Source organism: Hemitrygon akajei, chromosome 2 (assembly GCF_048418815.1).
Source record: "Hemitrygon akajei chromosome 2, sHemAka1.3, whole genome shotgun sequence".
In the NCBI taxonomy this organism is placed as follows: domain Eukaryota; kingdom Metazoa; phylum Chordata; class Chondrichthyes; order Myliobatiformes; family Dasyatidae; genus Hemitrygon; species Hemitrygon akajei.
The window spans coordinates 108,586,004-108,603,285 of NC_133125.1; the positions used below are offsets into that span (position 1 = coordinate 108,586,004).

A 17,282-nucleotide genomic window follows, 5' to 3' on the forward strand; every position below is an offset into this window, starting at 1 on the left:
AGTACTGAAAAGCAAAATTGAAATAACTTGTACAAAGGGTTGGATAGCTTGAAACGTGTGCATTTTATTGCTAGGAGTTTACGGGTAAAGGTGATGAACTTAAAGCATGGATCAGTACATGGAACTACAATGTTACCTCCATTTGTATCCAGAGATACCGGCCACGTGACAGATGCACTGCCACCTGGCTGGTCGGAGGACACACCACATGCCAATCAACACGGTCCCTCCCAACTAATCAATGCACACCTAAATTATTGGTCAGCTTAATTGGATTATCTCGCCCAGCCCCATGCTATAAAAGGTGAGACATGTGCCTGGCTCGCTCTCTCTTACAGACCACCTCATTGAAGGTAAGTGCATTGATTTATGTTTGGGAAGGTCTATCGTTTGTCCTGGTAAAGGAGCCGCAGCTATCCAAGGTCAAGGGGGACAGCTGTCGTAGTGCTTTTCCCTTGTTCTTTGTATGTGTAACCGTACCCTGTCCCCACACTGCTTTCTGTGTATTGTAGTTGCTTGCGCTGACCTAACTTCCCCTTGTAAATAAATTCCTTATTATTAAAACTGTGTGTGTCCAGGCCTCTACTGTTGAGACTCAAAGAACCAGTTATTTTCCATCACAACATCTGGCGCTGCGAGCAGGGTCTCATAGGTTCTGGCTGGACACAAGCACAGGGGATAATGTTCTGGAATAAGGGGAAGAAAACCAGTGGAGGCACCCAGGATAAGATCCCCGGGTGGGCTGATGAAAGGGAGGGATTTGAGAGTCTGGCCAGCATGCTGGCAGACCACGGAAAACCAGTGGACTGGTCTGAGCAGCTAGAGCCCCGTGGAGAGAAGCTGGGCCATCATGTGGTCTCCCTCCTAAAGGAATCAGGGTTCCCCAAAGCCAAGGGGAGTCAAAGGGGTGCCTTCTGGTTGTTTGCGTCCCTACTGAGACGCCAGGTTAGAACTACTGATCACCTGCAGCACTTGTGTGGTCAGAAGGACAGGGAAATTGAAGACCTCAGTCAGCGTTATTGCACGCTGAAGGAAGCAGCACAGGCTGCCCAGGCCCGAGCCAATGACCTTGAAGTTAGGGGAACTGAACTTGCCTGTCGCCTCACAAAACTTCAGCAGGCCAGGGCAGCCCGTCGGTCTGGCTGGCAGCCGGACCCATTAAAGAGTCAAGCCTTAGTCCAGTGTGGCGACAAGCTGGACACATGGCTGGGGGATGGGGACATCTGGCTGGATAGTGACGACGAGGGGGTGCCCGAGGAGCCAAGGTCCCACAACCACCCTTCCCCCTTCTCACCCGAGCTCCAACATACCCGACCCATCACCACGTGGTCCCAGGTTCACCGCAGGGAGGAAGGGAATGAGGGGGAGACTCTCGGACCTTCCCCTAGTCACTCCGAGAAGACCCGGGACTTCTCCCCCAGGGAGCTGACCCAACTGGCGGATCGGTACCGCCAACGACCAGGCGAGCACCTGGCCGCCTGGCTGCTCCAGCTGTGGGACGAGGGGGGCCCCAACCTTAGCCTCTCCCATCAGGAGCCAAGCGCCCTGGGAAGCCTCTCTGACCAGCAGAGCATAAACAATGCACTACGGGCGCCACAAGCGGAAATCCGCGATGGCACAACCCTGTGGGATCGGGTAGTGACCACGGTACGAGCTCTCTATCCCACACTTCTGGAGTGGGATCTACATGGGCGCCCGCAATGGGGTACGGTCAGTGAGGGCACCCGGGTTATCAGGGAATGAGTGCCTGCGACCGTAACTTCCTTGAAAACACATGAGTGACCGGTGCCCTAGCGGGATACTTGGTCACTAGCGTGCGCCCCGATCTGGTCTGTAATCCTACCCCTCATGGCACCAGCCACCGCGGTAGGACTGTACGGGATACCATCACCCTCCTGGAGGGATTAGAATATATGCAGAGGGGGGCACCTACGCAGGCCCGAAAGACAGAGACAAGGGCCCTAGACATTATCCCTCGCAGATATACACGCAGGCAGCTGTACACGGACCTGCTGCATGCAAGGGTGGATCGTAACCAGATAGATGGCAACCCCACCCCCAACCTATATGCCCTGTGGAAGGAGCATTGCAGGGGGAAGACTAGTTACAAAATGACCACCAGTCCACAGCCCCCAGACCGCCAGGCCAGACCATGCCACTTTCTTCCCGCCAGGCGGGTCTGCCTTTTGAGTTACAGGTCTCAGCGAGCGAGACGGTCGCTGAGAGGAGCCTCTGGCAGAAGACCCCAGGGCGTAGAGTCCCCCTCGGTTTCTGGACTAAGTCCCCACCTGAAGTGGCAGTGCACTACAGCCCCTTCGAGTGCCAGCTACTAGCCTGCTACTTGGCACTCCTCGCCACAGAATACTAAACAGGCACCGACCCTGTCGTCCGTTGCCCCCATCTCCCCATAATGCGATGGGTCAAGTCCCCCGATTCTACCCACAAGGAGGGTCGTGGTCCTCCATTGTCAAGTGGAAGTGGTACATTGCAGACCGGGCTGAGCCCAGTCCTGAAGGGGTCAGCCGCCTCCATGAACAAGTCATGGCTTTCCCCCAGTCCCAGGAACCTGCCCCGGACATCCCCGAGGTACAACCCTCCCTAGCATGATGGCATCAACCCTTCGATTCCCTCGACCCCGACAACAAACTGCACGCCTGGTTCACAGACGGCTCCAGCCGCTGAAAAGGGGGTAAACAATTTTGGAAAGCGGCAGCACTTCATCCCGCCACGGGTAAAATTTTAACCACCGAGGGGGAGGGGGGTTCCAGTCAACTTGCCGAGCTGGCAGCAGTGGCCCTCACCCTCCAAAACACTACCGGACCAGTCCACATCTATACTGACTCCTGGGCAGTAGCTAACGGCATTGCGGTGTGGATGGCCCGGTGGGAAATACACGGACGTCCCCTCTGGGGACAGCACCACTGGCGTTTCATTTGGGACCAGGCTACCCACAGAAAAATTTCTGTCCACCATGTGGATGCCCATACCCGGAAAGATAATGAAGAGGCAACGTTTAATGCTGCTGTGGACCAGGCTGCCCAAATATCATCTGCCACCACTTCCACCCCAGACACAGACCCCAGTGCACTAGCTGCGTGGGCACACCGACCCCAGTGCACTAGCTGCGTGGGCACACAGACCCCAGTGCACTAGCTGCGTGGGCACACAGACCCCAGTGCACTAGCTGCGTGGGCACACCGACCCCAGTGCACTAGCTGCGTGGGCACACCGACCCCAGTGCACTAGCTGCGTGGGCACACAGACCCCAGTGCACGAGCTGCGTGGGCACACCGACCCCAGTGCACGAGCTGCGTGGGCACACCGCAAAGGTGGCCTCTTAGGGGCCGATGGCACACAGCGCTGGGCTGAACAATTCGGTGTCGCCTTGAGACTCGATCAATGTAAAACATCTGTAGATAACTGCCCCATCTGCCAGCAAGTCAAGCCACAGGACTGGCCGATAGGGCCACCGGGCCACATTCGTCGTGGCACGGGGGCAGGTCAGGTATGACAAATCGACTATATTGGACCGCTCCCGCCACAGAATAAGAAGCAGTATGTCCTCACGATGGTGGACACACACTCGGGTGTCCTGGTGGCGGTGCCCTTTGAGAGGGCCGACCAGAACGGCACCATCAGAGGATTACAGCACCTCTCCTCTTTCTATGGGGTCCCATGGGAGGTACAATCCGATCTGGGCAGCTGAGGCGGGGATCTCGTGGCTGTTCCATCTACCCCACCACCCCCAGGCATCGGGCTTAATTGAAAGAATGAACGGCCTGCTCAAGGGAAAAATACGCACTCTGACACCCTCTCGCACGCTGCAGGGGTGGCTAAGTGTCCTTCAGCAGGCCGTCGACCAGTTAAACACACGGCCCACTAGCCAAGGGGGATCCCCACTGGCCCGCCACCCGGCACAGTCCCCATCTCCCGACTGGGAATCCACCGAACCCCACCGAGGCTGAGGACTCGGGCAGAGTATGGATCCGACAGCCGCAGAGCCTCCCCAGAAAGGGAGAAATTGTTGCGCGCGGTCCAGTGGACACCCGCTGGGTTGCCATTCCGGGTAAATCTGATTTGTCCTGTATACATACCTGGCATTTAACCAGACGGGAATGAGTTTCCTCCTACACCTATCCCCACCTCCCCCCGTCTCCCTCTACAGGACAATGGTGCGACTCCAGTCATCCCTCCTGGTCGCTGCAATGCTCGGCTCCGTGACAGCTGCCAACACCTTCCTCAGGGTCGCTTACGAGTTTGCCAGTAATACCAACAGATCGGACTGCTGGATCTGCTTGCGGGCCCCAGCACACACTGATGATGCGCTGCCACTCACGCCGATCCCGCTGGATGACATTGAGATGAACTGTTTACACAGACTGTTTGCTCCTGCTGGCTTTGGCATATCTGTGTTGGGGGGGGGGGGCCCTGCTGGCAGTCCCCCACCACTCTCCTCCCCACTACATAACATCTCTTCCCTTGACCCCCGATGGGGTGGGTGCTTCAGGAACTGGTATTTCCCTCCCTACAATTTGACCTCCACCCGAGTCCCCACCCTCAGAGTTATTCCACAGCCACTGAGTATACCTAATGAATGCTGGTGCAGACTCCGCAATGCGCACACTTCTAACTTTTCAGTTGGTCACAGCAACTGTGAGCGATACTGGTACCCCGGTGCCCCAGTGACCACTGCCAACGATGCCGCTCAGCTGGGAGCTCCCTGGACCCTGAACGGGACCCACTGGATCTGCGGCCACCGTGCCTACCCGTGGCTCCCCACGAGCTGGTACGGCTGCTGCTTTCTAGCATATGTGTTGCCCTTCATCCACCCCCTTAATTAACCTTGGGGAGCATCCGGCGTACAGCAGCCACCAGGACAAGAGGGCCATTACAGAGGCAGAGAAGTTCTGGATAGATAGATAGATAGATAGATACTTTATTCATCCCCATGGGGAAATTCAACATTTTTTCCAATGTCCCATACACTTGTTGTAGCAAAAACTCATTACATACAATACTTAACTCAGTAATAATATGATATGCATCACTTTCCCAGTTATGGTATGGCCCGGCTGTCCCAGGAGGTGATCCAGATGACCAGTGTGCTCGAGACTCTGGCCAACGAGACGGCAGTGGCACTTTAACACACGGAGGATACCCTCACCCGAACGGCAGCAGAACTGACAGCTGTCAGGATGGTCGCCCTGCAGAACCGAATGGCACTGGACTACCTACTTGCTGCTGATGGTGGAACGTGTGCAGTAAGGAATGCTGTACCTTTATCCCTGATGAGTCCAGCAACATCACTCACTTGGCTGCTCACATTCAGGACTTGGTGGCTCAAATTCAAAAATCAAGGGACCAGCTCCTCCAGCACAACACCTCATGGGGCAATTGGTGGCCATTTGGGTCCCTAGAGGGGTGGTGGGCAACTGTCATTCACTGGTCCAGCAAATCACTGGACCATCCTTTGATTCTGCCCCCTCAACCAATTCTGTAGCACTATTTCAGCTGTTTAAGGGACATGTCAATGTACAAAATTAGCTGTTTTGTTTACCATTTTTCACACAAACACTGTTACCTCAGCCTTTCCATTCTTATTTTGGTAGGTAGTCATTGGGATCATTTACTTCCTGACTAGTTAATATCCAAAAACTAGTTTCAAGCTTTGGTTTTATCATGTCAATCAGACAGGCAGTTAAGGATCACAACCATCCATTGGCAATCCATTTTCCTCCACAAACATGGCCAGCCCTTCTATATATTGTTTGTTGCTCCAGATTCCAGTATTCACATCTTTGTTTTAAATCAATACAGAATTTTACTACAAGTGGTATTAAATCAGCTAAAATGGTCAGATTACCACTTAACACAGCTAATGGAGGAAAGCTGACTTTTAAAAGCAATTTTTGTACCACAATAACTTAGACCATAAGATATAGGAGAAGAGTTAGACTATTTGGTCCAGTGAACTTCCTAAATAAGTAAAACAAAGTGCATACATATCTTTAATACTATTGCCTTATTACAGACAAAAAAAAATCTTTCGTAGTAAGGAATTGAACAAGTGTGCCACAAATAATTAAACTTGGCAGTAATAAAGTGCCCATAAAATTATTAACAAAACATTCATTGTTTTTGGCCTGCTAAATACTATGCCACAGCTTTTAAAATTAAATTACAAACACACTTACCTACAGCAGCATGAAAGTGTGACAATGCATCCGCTAACTGCCCTGCAGCTAAAAGTTTCTTCCCCATTTCAAGGTGTTTTTCAACTTCAGCATTTATACCACCTTCTATTCCTGTAAAAGATACACAGTAAAAGAGGACTTAAAACTCAGCATTTATTTTCAAAGCAGTTGAGCTTTACAGTAGAAATGTGTTTGAAGAAACAAGGAGCGGAACACTCAATAGCACTGTACCTTAAAAAAAACTACTGCTAGGGCAATTATAATTTTAAAGGTACCAAGACGCTAGCTGCTTTTTCCTAGCTGGGATGATAATCAAATATAGTTAGTCCTGCATTCACCCAGCAGAGTTTTCCACTGTACCTAGTCTGTACTTCAAAGATAAAAGTCTTTGGAGAAACAAGGATTCACCTCACAATAAACATATAGCCAAAATTTACTTACAGACGAGTGCACCTAGATTGATTTTTCACTCATTTGACCTCACGTTTCAGTAATGATTTTAGCTTCCATTATGACAGAGCCTCACTATAAGTATTTACATTGTCAGTCCAGTTAAGTTTCTAATCAATGGATTTTGTCGTCATCAAATTTTTCTTGGAGTCAAGTAATTGTATATCAATAATTTAGTAAAACTAAGCTAAACTTTTGCTCATGCTAATGGAACTGACAGTGAGGAAAAAAGGCAAGGGGCAAACAGGATTGTGTACTAAAATAAAAGGCAAATTAGAATACTCCTTATCTAAACACATGTCACATTTGCAGCTGAGGGTGCAAGTAATCCTAAATAGTGCAATCTATTACCATTATAAAAGACTATTTCCAGGGTAACTAAGACTTGGAAGCATTCCAAGGAACTAAATTTTGAAGGAAGACAAGCAAAACTTAAAAGCAGATTGGTTGGTGTTGCTATTATGGAGCATTGAAAGACCAGCCCTTCTAGGTAGGAAATTACTAGACATTTGCCTCATATCGCTCTGAACCTTTTCTATCTACCCATTCAAGTATCCCTTCAATGTCATTGTACTTGCTTCAACCACTTTGTCTTTACAAGTACCATCCACTATGGTTGCCCCTCAGGTTCCTTTTAAATCTTTCCCTTGTGTAAAATTATGTCCTCAAGGTGCCCATTCCCTTGTCCTGGGGGGGGAGGGGGGGAATGTGCTGTTACCCTATTTATGTCCCTCTTGATTTGTGTATCTTGATAAAGGTATCCTTCAGTCTCCTATGCTGCTATAAAACTTAGAACTTCAAGCCCCTGGCAACATTTGCATAAACTAAAGTCAAAATTATTAAATGCATACATTTGCAAGAAAACATTTGTGATCCCTTTGCAATTAGCTGGTTTTCTGCATTAATTAAAAATTGCAGTCTGCTCTTTATCTAAATCACAATAATAGACAAACACAATCTGCTGAAACTAACAACACAAACAATTGTACTTCTTCTCGGCAATACTGAGCACACCATTAAAACAATCCAAGTTTAAAAAAATATACATGTGAACTACTGTGGTAATGCCGTCTACAAAAGCTATTTAGAGTCAGGTACTTCAATCAATGAATGCTGAAAGAAGTGAAAACGAACCCAAGGGTAACAGCAAAAGACCTGCAGAAATCTCCAGAACTTGCTAAAGTACCTGTTTGTGTCCACTATAAGAAAAGCACTGAACAAGAACGGTGTTCATGGAAGGACACCATGAAGGAAATCAATGCCCTCCAAAAAAATCATTGTTACATGTTTCAAGTTTGCAGAAGGCCACCTGGCTGTCCCACAATGCTTCTGGGATAACGTGGATAGATGAGACAAAAGCTGAACTTTTTGGCAGAAATGCTCACTGCTATGTTTGGAGAATACCCCGTGTAGAGGGTTTACCCTCGCTTTCCTGCCACCCAAGGGGCCCAACTTCAGGTTGAACTTGTGACCAGTCCTGAAGGACACAGAGAAACACACACAGACCCCCCCCCCCCACCCACATTTGTTTAGTTAAGTATCCACTCGTAGCATGCTTACTACTTGGGTTTTATAAATTGGAGGTTCAGCAGAGTATCCGTTCATTTAAAGGATAACTGAATGTATAGTGTAGTGTTTTGGGTAGCTTAAATGAATACTGTATTTCTTTAGTTAGATGCCCAATTTAGTGATTCACTGTTCATTTCTTAAATAAATTACTCACATTCTCATTTTAAAATCTGTGTCCTGTCTCACTCATTGGTTCCTCGAACCTACTCTCCTGCATTACATTTGGAGTATTTGTGGCACGATCCAGCGTTTGGGACAGAAGGTGAGTATTTTTAGACAGATGAGTAAGAGAGATGCTGAGTCCTTGGGTGGGCAGGTAACAGTGTAGGATTAGGTAGCCTCGCTAACCTCATGCAGAGTTATGGACCGCCTGTGGATTGCTCAGGTCAGTTAGATTTTCCCGAGGCTGAAACCTGACACCACTTGTTAGGGTTTCCCGGAAGTAAGGGGAGCTGAAGGGATGCTTTCTGGCTGCTTGCAGCCATGGTAAAGCACCAACACAGCAGATCATAGGTCTTAAGCATGAGAATGCAGAGTAGAGTGAGTGCTGTATTGCCATGGAGGAAGCTGCCATAATGGCACAGACCTGAGCCACAGCGCTAGAAGATAAGGGTACAGAGTTAGCCTATTGGCTAATGAAGGTGCAGAATTTAGAGACAGCTCGAAGGGCTAATTGACAACCAGATCCCGTTAAGGTTCGAGGCATGATGAGGAGGGGCAATGATCTCAACATGTGGATAGGGAATGAGATGTCTGGCTAGAAGGCGAGGATGGGGAAGAGGGGATAGAGTGGAGTTCTGGGATTCCTTCTCAAAAAGTTCACCCACCCCCTAAATACCCAAGACCTTACAGGCCATGATCCTTATTGAGCAAGCAACCTCTTCCATCCCAGAGGCAGAGAAGTTTGGTCAGGAGTTCTCTGCTAAGGAATGGACAGAATTAGGAGATCGATACAGACAGAGGTCTGGGGAATCTCTGACACATCACAGTTGAGGATATGGGATAAGGAAGGTACTGGAGTGACCCTATCTAAATCAGAGAGGGTATTTTAGGGGACTCATCATCTCAGCATGTGATTAATGGAGCTCCAAGGTCATCACCCATTTCCTAGGACAGGGGTCCCCAACCTTTTCTGCACTGCGGACCTGCTTAATATTGACAATATTCTTGCGGACCAGCCGACAGTGGGGGGAGGGGGTGTGGGGGTGTTCAAGTAGGGTTGCCAACTTTCTCACTCCCAAATAAGGGACAAAAGTAGCAGTCAAATACGGCACACTTGTGTTTACCCCGAGAAGGATTACCATGACCATTAAGTCTTGAGCGGGCACCTGAGCATGCATGCATGACGTGTGCATACATGATGTGCACAAGCATGTGCCAATTTTTTTCCCTACAAAAGTTTTGCCTTAATCTTCCCGATTCTGTTAAGTGAAACTACACTGTACATACATTATTTCTACTTTATATAGGCAGTGTATTTATCATATCATTCCTGCTTTTACTATATGTTAGTGTTATTTTAGGCTTTGTGTTATTTGGTATGATTTGGTAGGTTATTTCAAGTTTCATATCGTTTCATATCGCCAAATCATATTGTTTCCTCGCGGCCTGGTAGCACATGCTTTGTGGCCTGGTGGTTGGGGATCACTGTCCTGGGAGGCTAATTTAATGCTATGGGAAAGAGTGGCAGCAGCAACAGTTAGGGTCAGGTACCCTTCCCTCTTTGAATGGAATTTGAAGCCTCAGGAAGAGTGGAGCACAGTAGAGGGAGGCAGCAAGGCCCTTCACAAGTGGGTTCTCATTACAGAATTACACAACAGTATGAAAACCCTCTAGAGGATGTGATATTAACCTCTGCTATGATAGAACATCTGGTTATGGTAGTGGCCACCCATCTGAAAGGAGTAGCTCTGTCTTTAACAGGGCCAGCAATGGGTCGTCCCATAAGTGTAGCAATACACCTTTTACAAGGATTGGAGTATATAGACAAAAGTGTGTGTAGTCAGGTGCAGAAGGCTGAAACGCAGATGGGGGCGGGGGGAAATGCAGGATCCCTTATGAGCTGTAAGGAGATGGTTTTAGCACTCAGGGCAGGATACCGAAGGAGGGGATCAATGGCTTTCCTACTTCTACCATATCTGAGATATGAAGGGAACACTGCGAGGGGAAGTCAGGCGAGGGTAAAGACAAGAGGGGTGTCATCTTCAAACCCCTCCTCGGACAGAAGCTTGCTTGATCCCGCACCACTTTCCACATCTCAAGGTCAGGATTCCACACATCCCGCACTGGAGTCATTACGAAGGACAGAAGCTGACCTCCAGAGGCAGCAGGTGTCCACCAATGGGTGGCGTGCTCCCATAGGAGTGTGGTCAGGGCTACAGGTGGATATGCTCGGTGGCCTTTGCCCCGCCGGGTGACCCAAGGCCTTGCACATCTATTGCAGTGCACAAGGGAAAGGGTAATGTGTAGTAATGGATGGCACTGGTAGATACTATTGTCAGGATTATTGGAAATGATTATATGCTTGACATTTGGCAGGGTATCTGAGAGGTTGGGGGGGGGGTGGGTGGTTTGGTCCCTTCTTCCTGCCTGAGATGTTACTTTGGAGGTGGCCCTCAGAGCAGGTGTGCCAGGATGCATGACTGACTTAGTGCCAGCATCTCCTGAATGTATTCTGGGCATGAAGGTGTTGAGGGGTAGATCATTGCAAACTAGAAAGGGTCGTTTTTCCCTTGCAGTAGCTCAAACAAAAATGTTGATGGGATTGGCCAAGTGGAAGGCTTTGGTGATTCTGCTCCCCTCAATACGTGGTCAACACCAAACAGTACCAGACCCCAGGAGGCACCAAAGAAATCAGGAGACAATACAAGTCCTACTACATGAGGGAATCATTTGTCCTACTGTCTCCTTATAATAGTCCGGTGTTTCCAGTGCGGAAGAGAGACAGGACATGGCACACGATGGTTGATTATCAACAATTGAACAAACACACACCAGCCCTCACAAGCACTGTTCCAGATGTAAATACCATCGAGGACATAAGGGGAAAGCACTGGTGTGCAGTAGTGTCCTTATCTCTATTCCTGAGTCCAGAATCACAGGACCAGTTTGCCTTTACATGGGAAGGTCAACAGTACAGGCAGTCCCCAAGTTACGAACGTCTGACTTACGGACAACTTGTACTTACGAACTAAAGAAGGAGACCGCCATTTTAAGTCGTTGCTGTTGACACTATGTTGAGTCATTAACTTTGTACTTGGCTTGAATTCTTCTTGGTAAGATTCACCCTGACACCCCCCCCCCCCCCCCCCCGTTCCAGTCGGATGGTGGCGCAGTGAGATCAGCGCTGGGCTCGAGAATGGAGGTTCGATCCAGTGACAGACCGCTCCCGTGCTGGGTTGACGTTGATCCAGTGACTCCCGTACCATCCGTGCCAGGTTGATGTCGAACTCGCAACTCAACCTCATAAAAAAAAACACTGCCACCTCCAGTTTAAATATCCACGCGGAATATTGTGGAGGATCAAATACCCAAACTCAGCACAGCCCCCACTTGTCCCATTTACACTGTCTTAGTGAGGTGGTCCTTAGGACCCGGCGGACCCTGGAAACTGCCGCCCACAGTGTTTCTGTTCCATTGACAGGGTGCAGTGGTCCTTAGACCCAGTGGACCTCGGGAGCCAGCAGAGCTCGGGACTCGCCGTCCACAGTGTTTCTGTTCCATTGACGGGAAGCAATCGCCATTGAAAGTAAAGTGGAAATAATAAAGCATTTGGAAAGAGGTGAAACGCCATCGGTTATTGGAAAAGCGTTAGGCTACAGTCAGTCAACAATCAGAACAATTTTAAAGGATAACGGATAAAGTGAGAATAATGAAGCATGTGAAAGGCCCTGCCCCGATGAAAGCTACAATTATTACTAAGCAATGCAGTGGTTTAATTATTGGAATACATACATTTCTTAAGTGTTTTATATGCATAGAAAGGTAAAATATATACTATATACTATGACAAATGTTTGATGAACTGACGTTAAATAATACCACATGTACTTATTCCGACTTACATACAAATCCGACTTAAAGACGGACTCAGGAACGGAACTCGTACGTAACCCGGGGACTGCCTGTACTTTTTTTGCCACCTCCCCCAGAAGTGTGTATACAGTCCTGTTGCGCCATAACCTGATAGCCCGAGATTTACAGGAAATACAGTTACCTCTCACTGCTAAAGCCGGAAGTTCCCACTTGCTTCAAATAACAATTATACCACTGCCCAAGAGGAATAACTTGAGCTGCCTTAATGACCATCACCCAGTAGCACTCACACCTACAGTGATGAAATGCTTTGAGAGGTTGGTCATGACTAGAATGAACTTCTGCATCAGCAAGGACCTGGACCCATTGCAATTTGCCTATTGCTACAATAGGTCAACAGCAGATGCAATCTCAATGGCTCTCCATGCGGCTTTAGACAACCTGGATAACGCAAACACTCATGTCAGGATGGTGTTCATCGACTATAGCTCAGCATTTAATACCATCATTCCCACAATCCTGATTGAGAAGTTACAGAACCTGGGCCTCTGTACCTCCCTCAACCAATGTGGATTTGTGATAACATCGCCTCCTCACTGACAATCAATACTTGTGCACCTCAGGGGTGTGTGCTTAGCCCACTGCTCTACTCTCTATATACACATGACTGTGTGGCTAGGCATAGCTCAAAGGCCATCTATAAATTTGCTGATGATACAACCATTGTTGGTAGAATCTCAGGTGGTGACGAGACGGCGTACAGGAATGAGATATGTCAACTAGTGGTATGGTGTTGTGTTGCAGCAACAACCTGGCACTCAACGTCAGTAAGGTGAAAGAACTGATTGTGGACTTCCGGAAGGGTAAGATGAAGGAACGCATACCAATCTACCAATCTTCATAGAGGGATCTGAAGTGGAAAGAGTGAGCAGTTTCAAGTTCCTGGGTGTCAAGATCTCTGAGGATCTAACCTGGTTCCAACATATCGATGCAGTTATAAAGAAGGCAAGACAGTGGCTATACTTTATTAGGAGTTTGAAGCGATTTGGCATGTCAACAAATACACTCAAAAACTTCTTTAGTTGTACCGTGGAGTGCATTCTGACAGGCTGTATCACTGTCTGGTATGGGGGGGCTACGGCACAGGACCGAAAGAAGCTGCAGAGGGTTGTAAATTTAGTCAGCTCCATCTTGGGTACTAGCCTAAAAGTACCCAAGACATCTTCAGGGAGCGGATGTCTCAGAAAGGCAGTGTCCATTATTAAGGACCTGCAGCACCCTCTGGCATGCCCTTTTCTCACTGTTACCATCAGGAAGGAGGTACAGAAGCCTAAAGGCACACACTCAGCAATTCAAGAACAGCTTCTTCCCCTCTGCCATCCGATTCCTAAATGGACATTGAACCCTTGGACACTACCTCACTTTTTTAATATATAGTATTTGTTTTTTACACTACTTTTAATCTATTCAATATGTATACTGTATAAAGTATACTAAATAAGATTTACTTATTATTATTATTATTTTATTTTTATTTCTCCTATATTAAGTATTGCATTGAACTGCTGCTAGTAAGTTAACAAATTTCACGTCACATGCCTGATTCTGATTTACAGGAAATACAGTCAGATCCTTGTGTCTCACCACATAGACAACATGCTGCTACAGGGGCTCTCGCAGACGTAGTGCAGCAGGCACTGGATGACTTAGTTACCATCCTGGGTAAATAGAGGGTGATCCGTCAACCCCGAAAAGATACAGGGCCCCAGTCAGAATGTTCTATTCCTAGGAATACAGTGGCATTGTGGACAGCAGGAAAAGACCAAGCGCAAGATTCTGAATATAGCTGTCTCCACCTCTGAGGAGGAGATGCAGTGTTTTGTCGGGCTCCTGGGGTATTCGTGCCAACATATACACCATCTGACCATTGTATTACGCCCCCTATATCAGGTTTTACATAGAAACATTGAAAACCTACAGCACAATACAGGCCCTTCGGCCCACAAAGTTGTACTGAACGTGTCCCTACCTTTGAAATTACTAGGCTTACCCATAGCCCTCTTATTCTAAGCTCCATGTACCTATCCAAGAGTCTCTTAAAAGACCCTATCGTATCCACCTCCACCACCATTGCCGGCAGCCCATTCCACGTACTCACCTCTCTGAGTAAAAAACTTACTCCTGACATCTCCTCTGTACCTACTCCCCAGCACCTTAAACCTGTGTCCTCTTGTGGCAGCCATTTCAGCCCTGGGAAAAACCCTCTGACTATCCACACGATCAATGCCTCTCATCATCTTATACACCTCTATCAGGTCACCTCTCATCCTCCATCACTCCAAGGAGAAAAGGCCGAGTTCACTCAACCTATTCTCATAAGGCATGCTCCCCAATCCAAGCAATATCCTTGAAAGTCTCCTCTGCACCCTTTCTATGGCTTCTACATTCTTCCTGTAGTGAGGCAACCAGAACTGAGCACAGTACTTCAAGTGGGGTCTGACCAGGGTCTTTCCCCCCAAAAAAAAGACAGTTTTCCAATAGGGTCCCAAATAGCAGGTGGCCTTCAAGGCTGCCAAGCAGGCTGTGGAACAGGCTCTCCCATTAGCCTCGTGACAGAATGGTATACCTCTTTGAGCTACAGGTTACGGCTACTCCTTGGGTGGCTGAATGGAGCCTGTGGCAGGTTTTGAAAGGGTGTTGCATCCCCTTAGGGTTTTAGACTAAGACTCTCACTCAGGCAGCAACCCAATACACCCCCTCTGAGAGGCAGTTATTGGCCTGCAGGCCACTGAACACCAAGCAGCCTCTGAGGCAGTTGTGCAGCAACCGTATCTTCGTATCATGCAGTGGATAAAATCCAACAATGCGATTCCCAGAGGGCCATGCTCTGCGGTCTTCAATTGTCAAATGGAAAAGGTACGTCACAGACTGGGCTGAGAAAAGTCCTGACGGGGTGAGCCGGCTCCAGGAACAGGTTATGACTTTGCCCGATAATCACCATTAAACTCTCAATGAGATCTCTTCAGTCGACCCCTCACCCACACAGTGCGGTAAACCGTAATATGATTTGACCCCTGAAGAAAAACAGCAAGTCTGGTTATCCAGCTTCTTGGGTTTTGGCATCTTGTTTTGGGGAAAGCTGGAAGTGGCCTATTCTAGCCAACCTCACCCCATATTATGACTGGTTTTAAAGAACATGAGCCTAAAACCTGGTGGAATAAATGTTTTAGGGGCTAGTACTTCCCTACACATGATTTGTTTAATTCCAAGGTTTCAACTCTGAAAGTAATTCCCCACAAAGGAAAGGAATGTTGGTGCAGACTGTATAATGAGCACAGGTCAAACCAGTCAGTAGGATGCAGCTAGTGAGAGCAGGAAAGGTACCCTGCGATGGCTATGTCTACACTGAATTGTGCCGTAAAAGGTGGGTACTCCTTATAGACTATACGGCATTTACTGGATATGTGGCTCTTGGCCCTACCCGTGGCTTCCAACGGGGTGGTACAGTTGCTGCTATCCGGGATATGCCATGTCGTTCATAAACCATCTCAGTGCTCTGGATGAGCACCCTGCCTACACTCAGTGTAATAAGAGGGCTATTACGCAGGGAGAATGGTTTTGGATGATAGCCTTTCCCATGTATGGTACTGCAAGGCTATCCTGAGAAACTATGCATATGGCCTCTGCAATTGAAACACTGGCTAATGAGACTGCTAGAGCTCTCAAGACATACTGAGGAAATGTTAACCTGGGTTTTGGCTGAATGATTGCCTTACAGAAAACAGAAAGATTGGGTTTTAGATTACCCAATCACAGAGAAAAGTGGTGCTGGTGCTGTTATTGGTCGAGAATACTGCACCTACATTCCTGATGAGTGGAGCAATATCACTTCTTTGGCTGACCACATTAAACAAGCAGAATAAAATTATGAAGGTAAGGGATCATTTCCATACCAGTTACACTTCAGAGTTAAGCTGGTGGCCATTTGGGGCACTGGAAATTGGTGGACCACAATAACACACTGGGGTGGAACTACTGGATTTGTAATACTGGGTATTATACTTTTGTCTTGTGTTTGTAGTTTAATGGGGCATGCTGTTCCTGGACTTTAATAGCTTTCCACTTATTCTTCATTCCTTTCTCTCCCAGTTGACCTCTGCTAGACCCTGCCTAATTTCCTCAAAATTAGCCCTGCTCCAGTTTAGGACTGTAGTGTACAAGAGGAACGATGATTTCTCTTCTGGACTACTGGTGTACAGTACCACACTTCACATCCAATTTTAAAAATGCAGACAATTATAAAGCAGTAAAAGAACTACCTTAAAATTTGGAGATATCTGAAGCAATGTACAATCCGTAATTTTAGAAATGTCAGATTTAATTTAAATTACCTGGTGTTTCTTGGTATGTTCAATGTCTCTGTGTATTAGAGCTGCTTAATTGGGTCAGAATAGACAACTTCTGACTTCCGAATCAGATTTTCACGGTTGACTAATGCCCTTCAAGAAAGTAACCCATCATAGCCTGGGTTACATGATAGCAAGCCTGCAGATGGGGTTTCATTCTTAGGTATAAGACACAAGCAACTGCAGTAGCTGGAATCTAGCAAAAAGTTCTGGAAGAACCCAGCAAGTTGAGCAACATCTATAGAGGTCAACATTTCAGATCTGCTTCCTTAATCAATCCTGGTCTCTGGTTTGTTAATAGTGAAGATGCTCCTAGTTCAATTTAGTTGGTTCCTTCCTCCATATAACAGTCTATGGCCTGCTGTTGAAATTGAGAGAGCAGTTATAGAATTGTGGAAGATTTGCAATATTGTTGAATCTTTTCTATTACTTTTGGTCTATTTCCTACACTCCATAAGATCACAAGGATTTCAGTTCTTTTGTAGGGGTAATTTGCCACGTGGACATTGTCAAATAGCCTTGCACTCATTATATTGAGAATTCTGTCCTCAGGACATTTTGACTAGAGGGGTAAGAGGATGCGAACACTAACCAAGGGGAAAAAGTGGTAGTAAAGTTGAGGGCAAGA

General features: G+C 47.5%; 1 protein-coding gene across 1 annotated transcript in view; it reads right to left on the reverse strand.

The window, feature by feature from the left end:
• The window catches only part of dnajc3a (DnaJ (Hsp40) homolog, subfamily C, member 3a), a 74,114-nt gene that overhangs the window by 48,578 nt on the left and 8,254 nt on the right, over positions 1 to 17,282 (reverse strand). Inside the window, exon 2 of the mRNA XM_073027107.1 lies at positions 6,195 to 6,305. Coding sequence (XP_072883208.1) covers positions 6,195 to 6,305 — 111 coding nt within the window. The remainder of the gene's footprint in view (positions 1 to 6,194; positions 6,306 to 17,282) is intronic.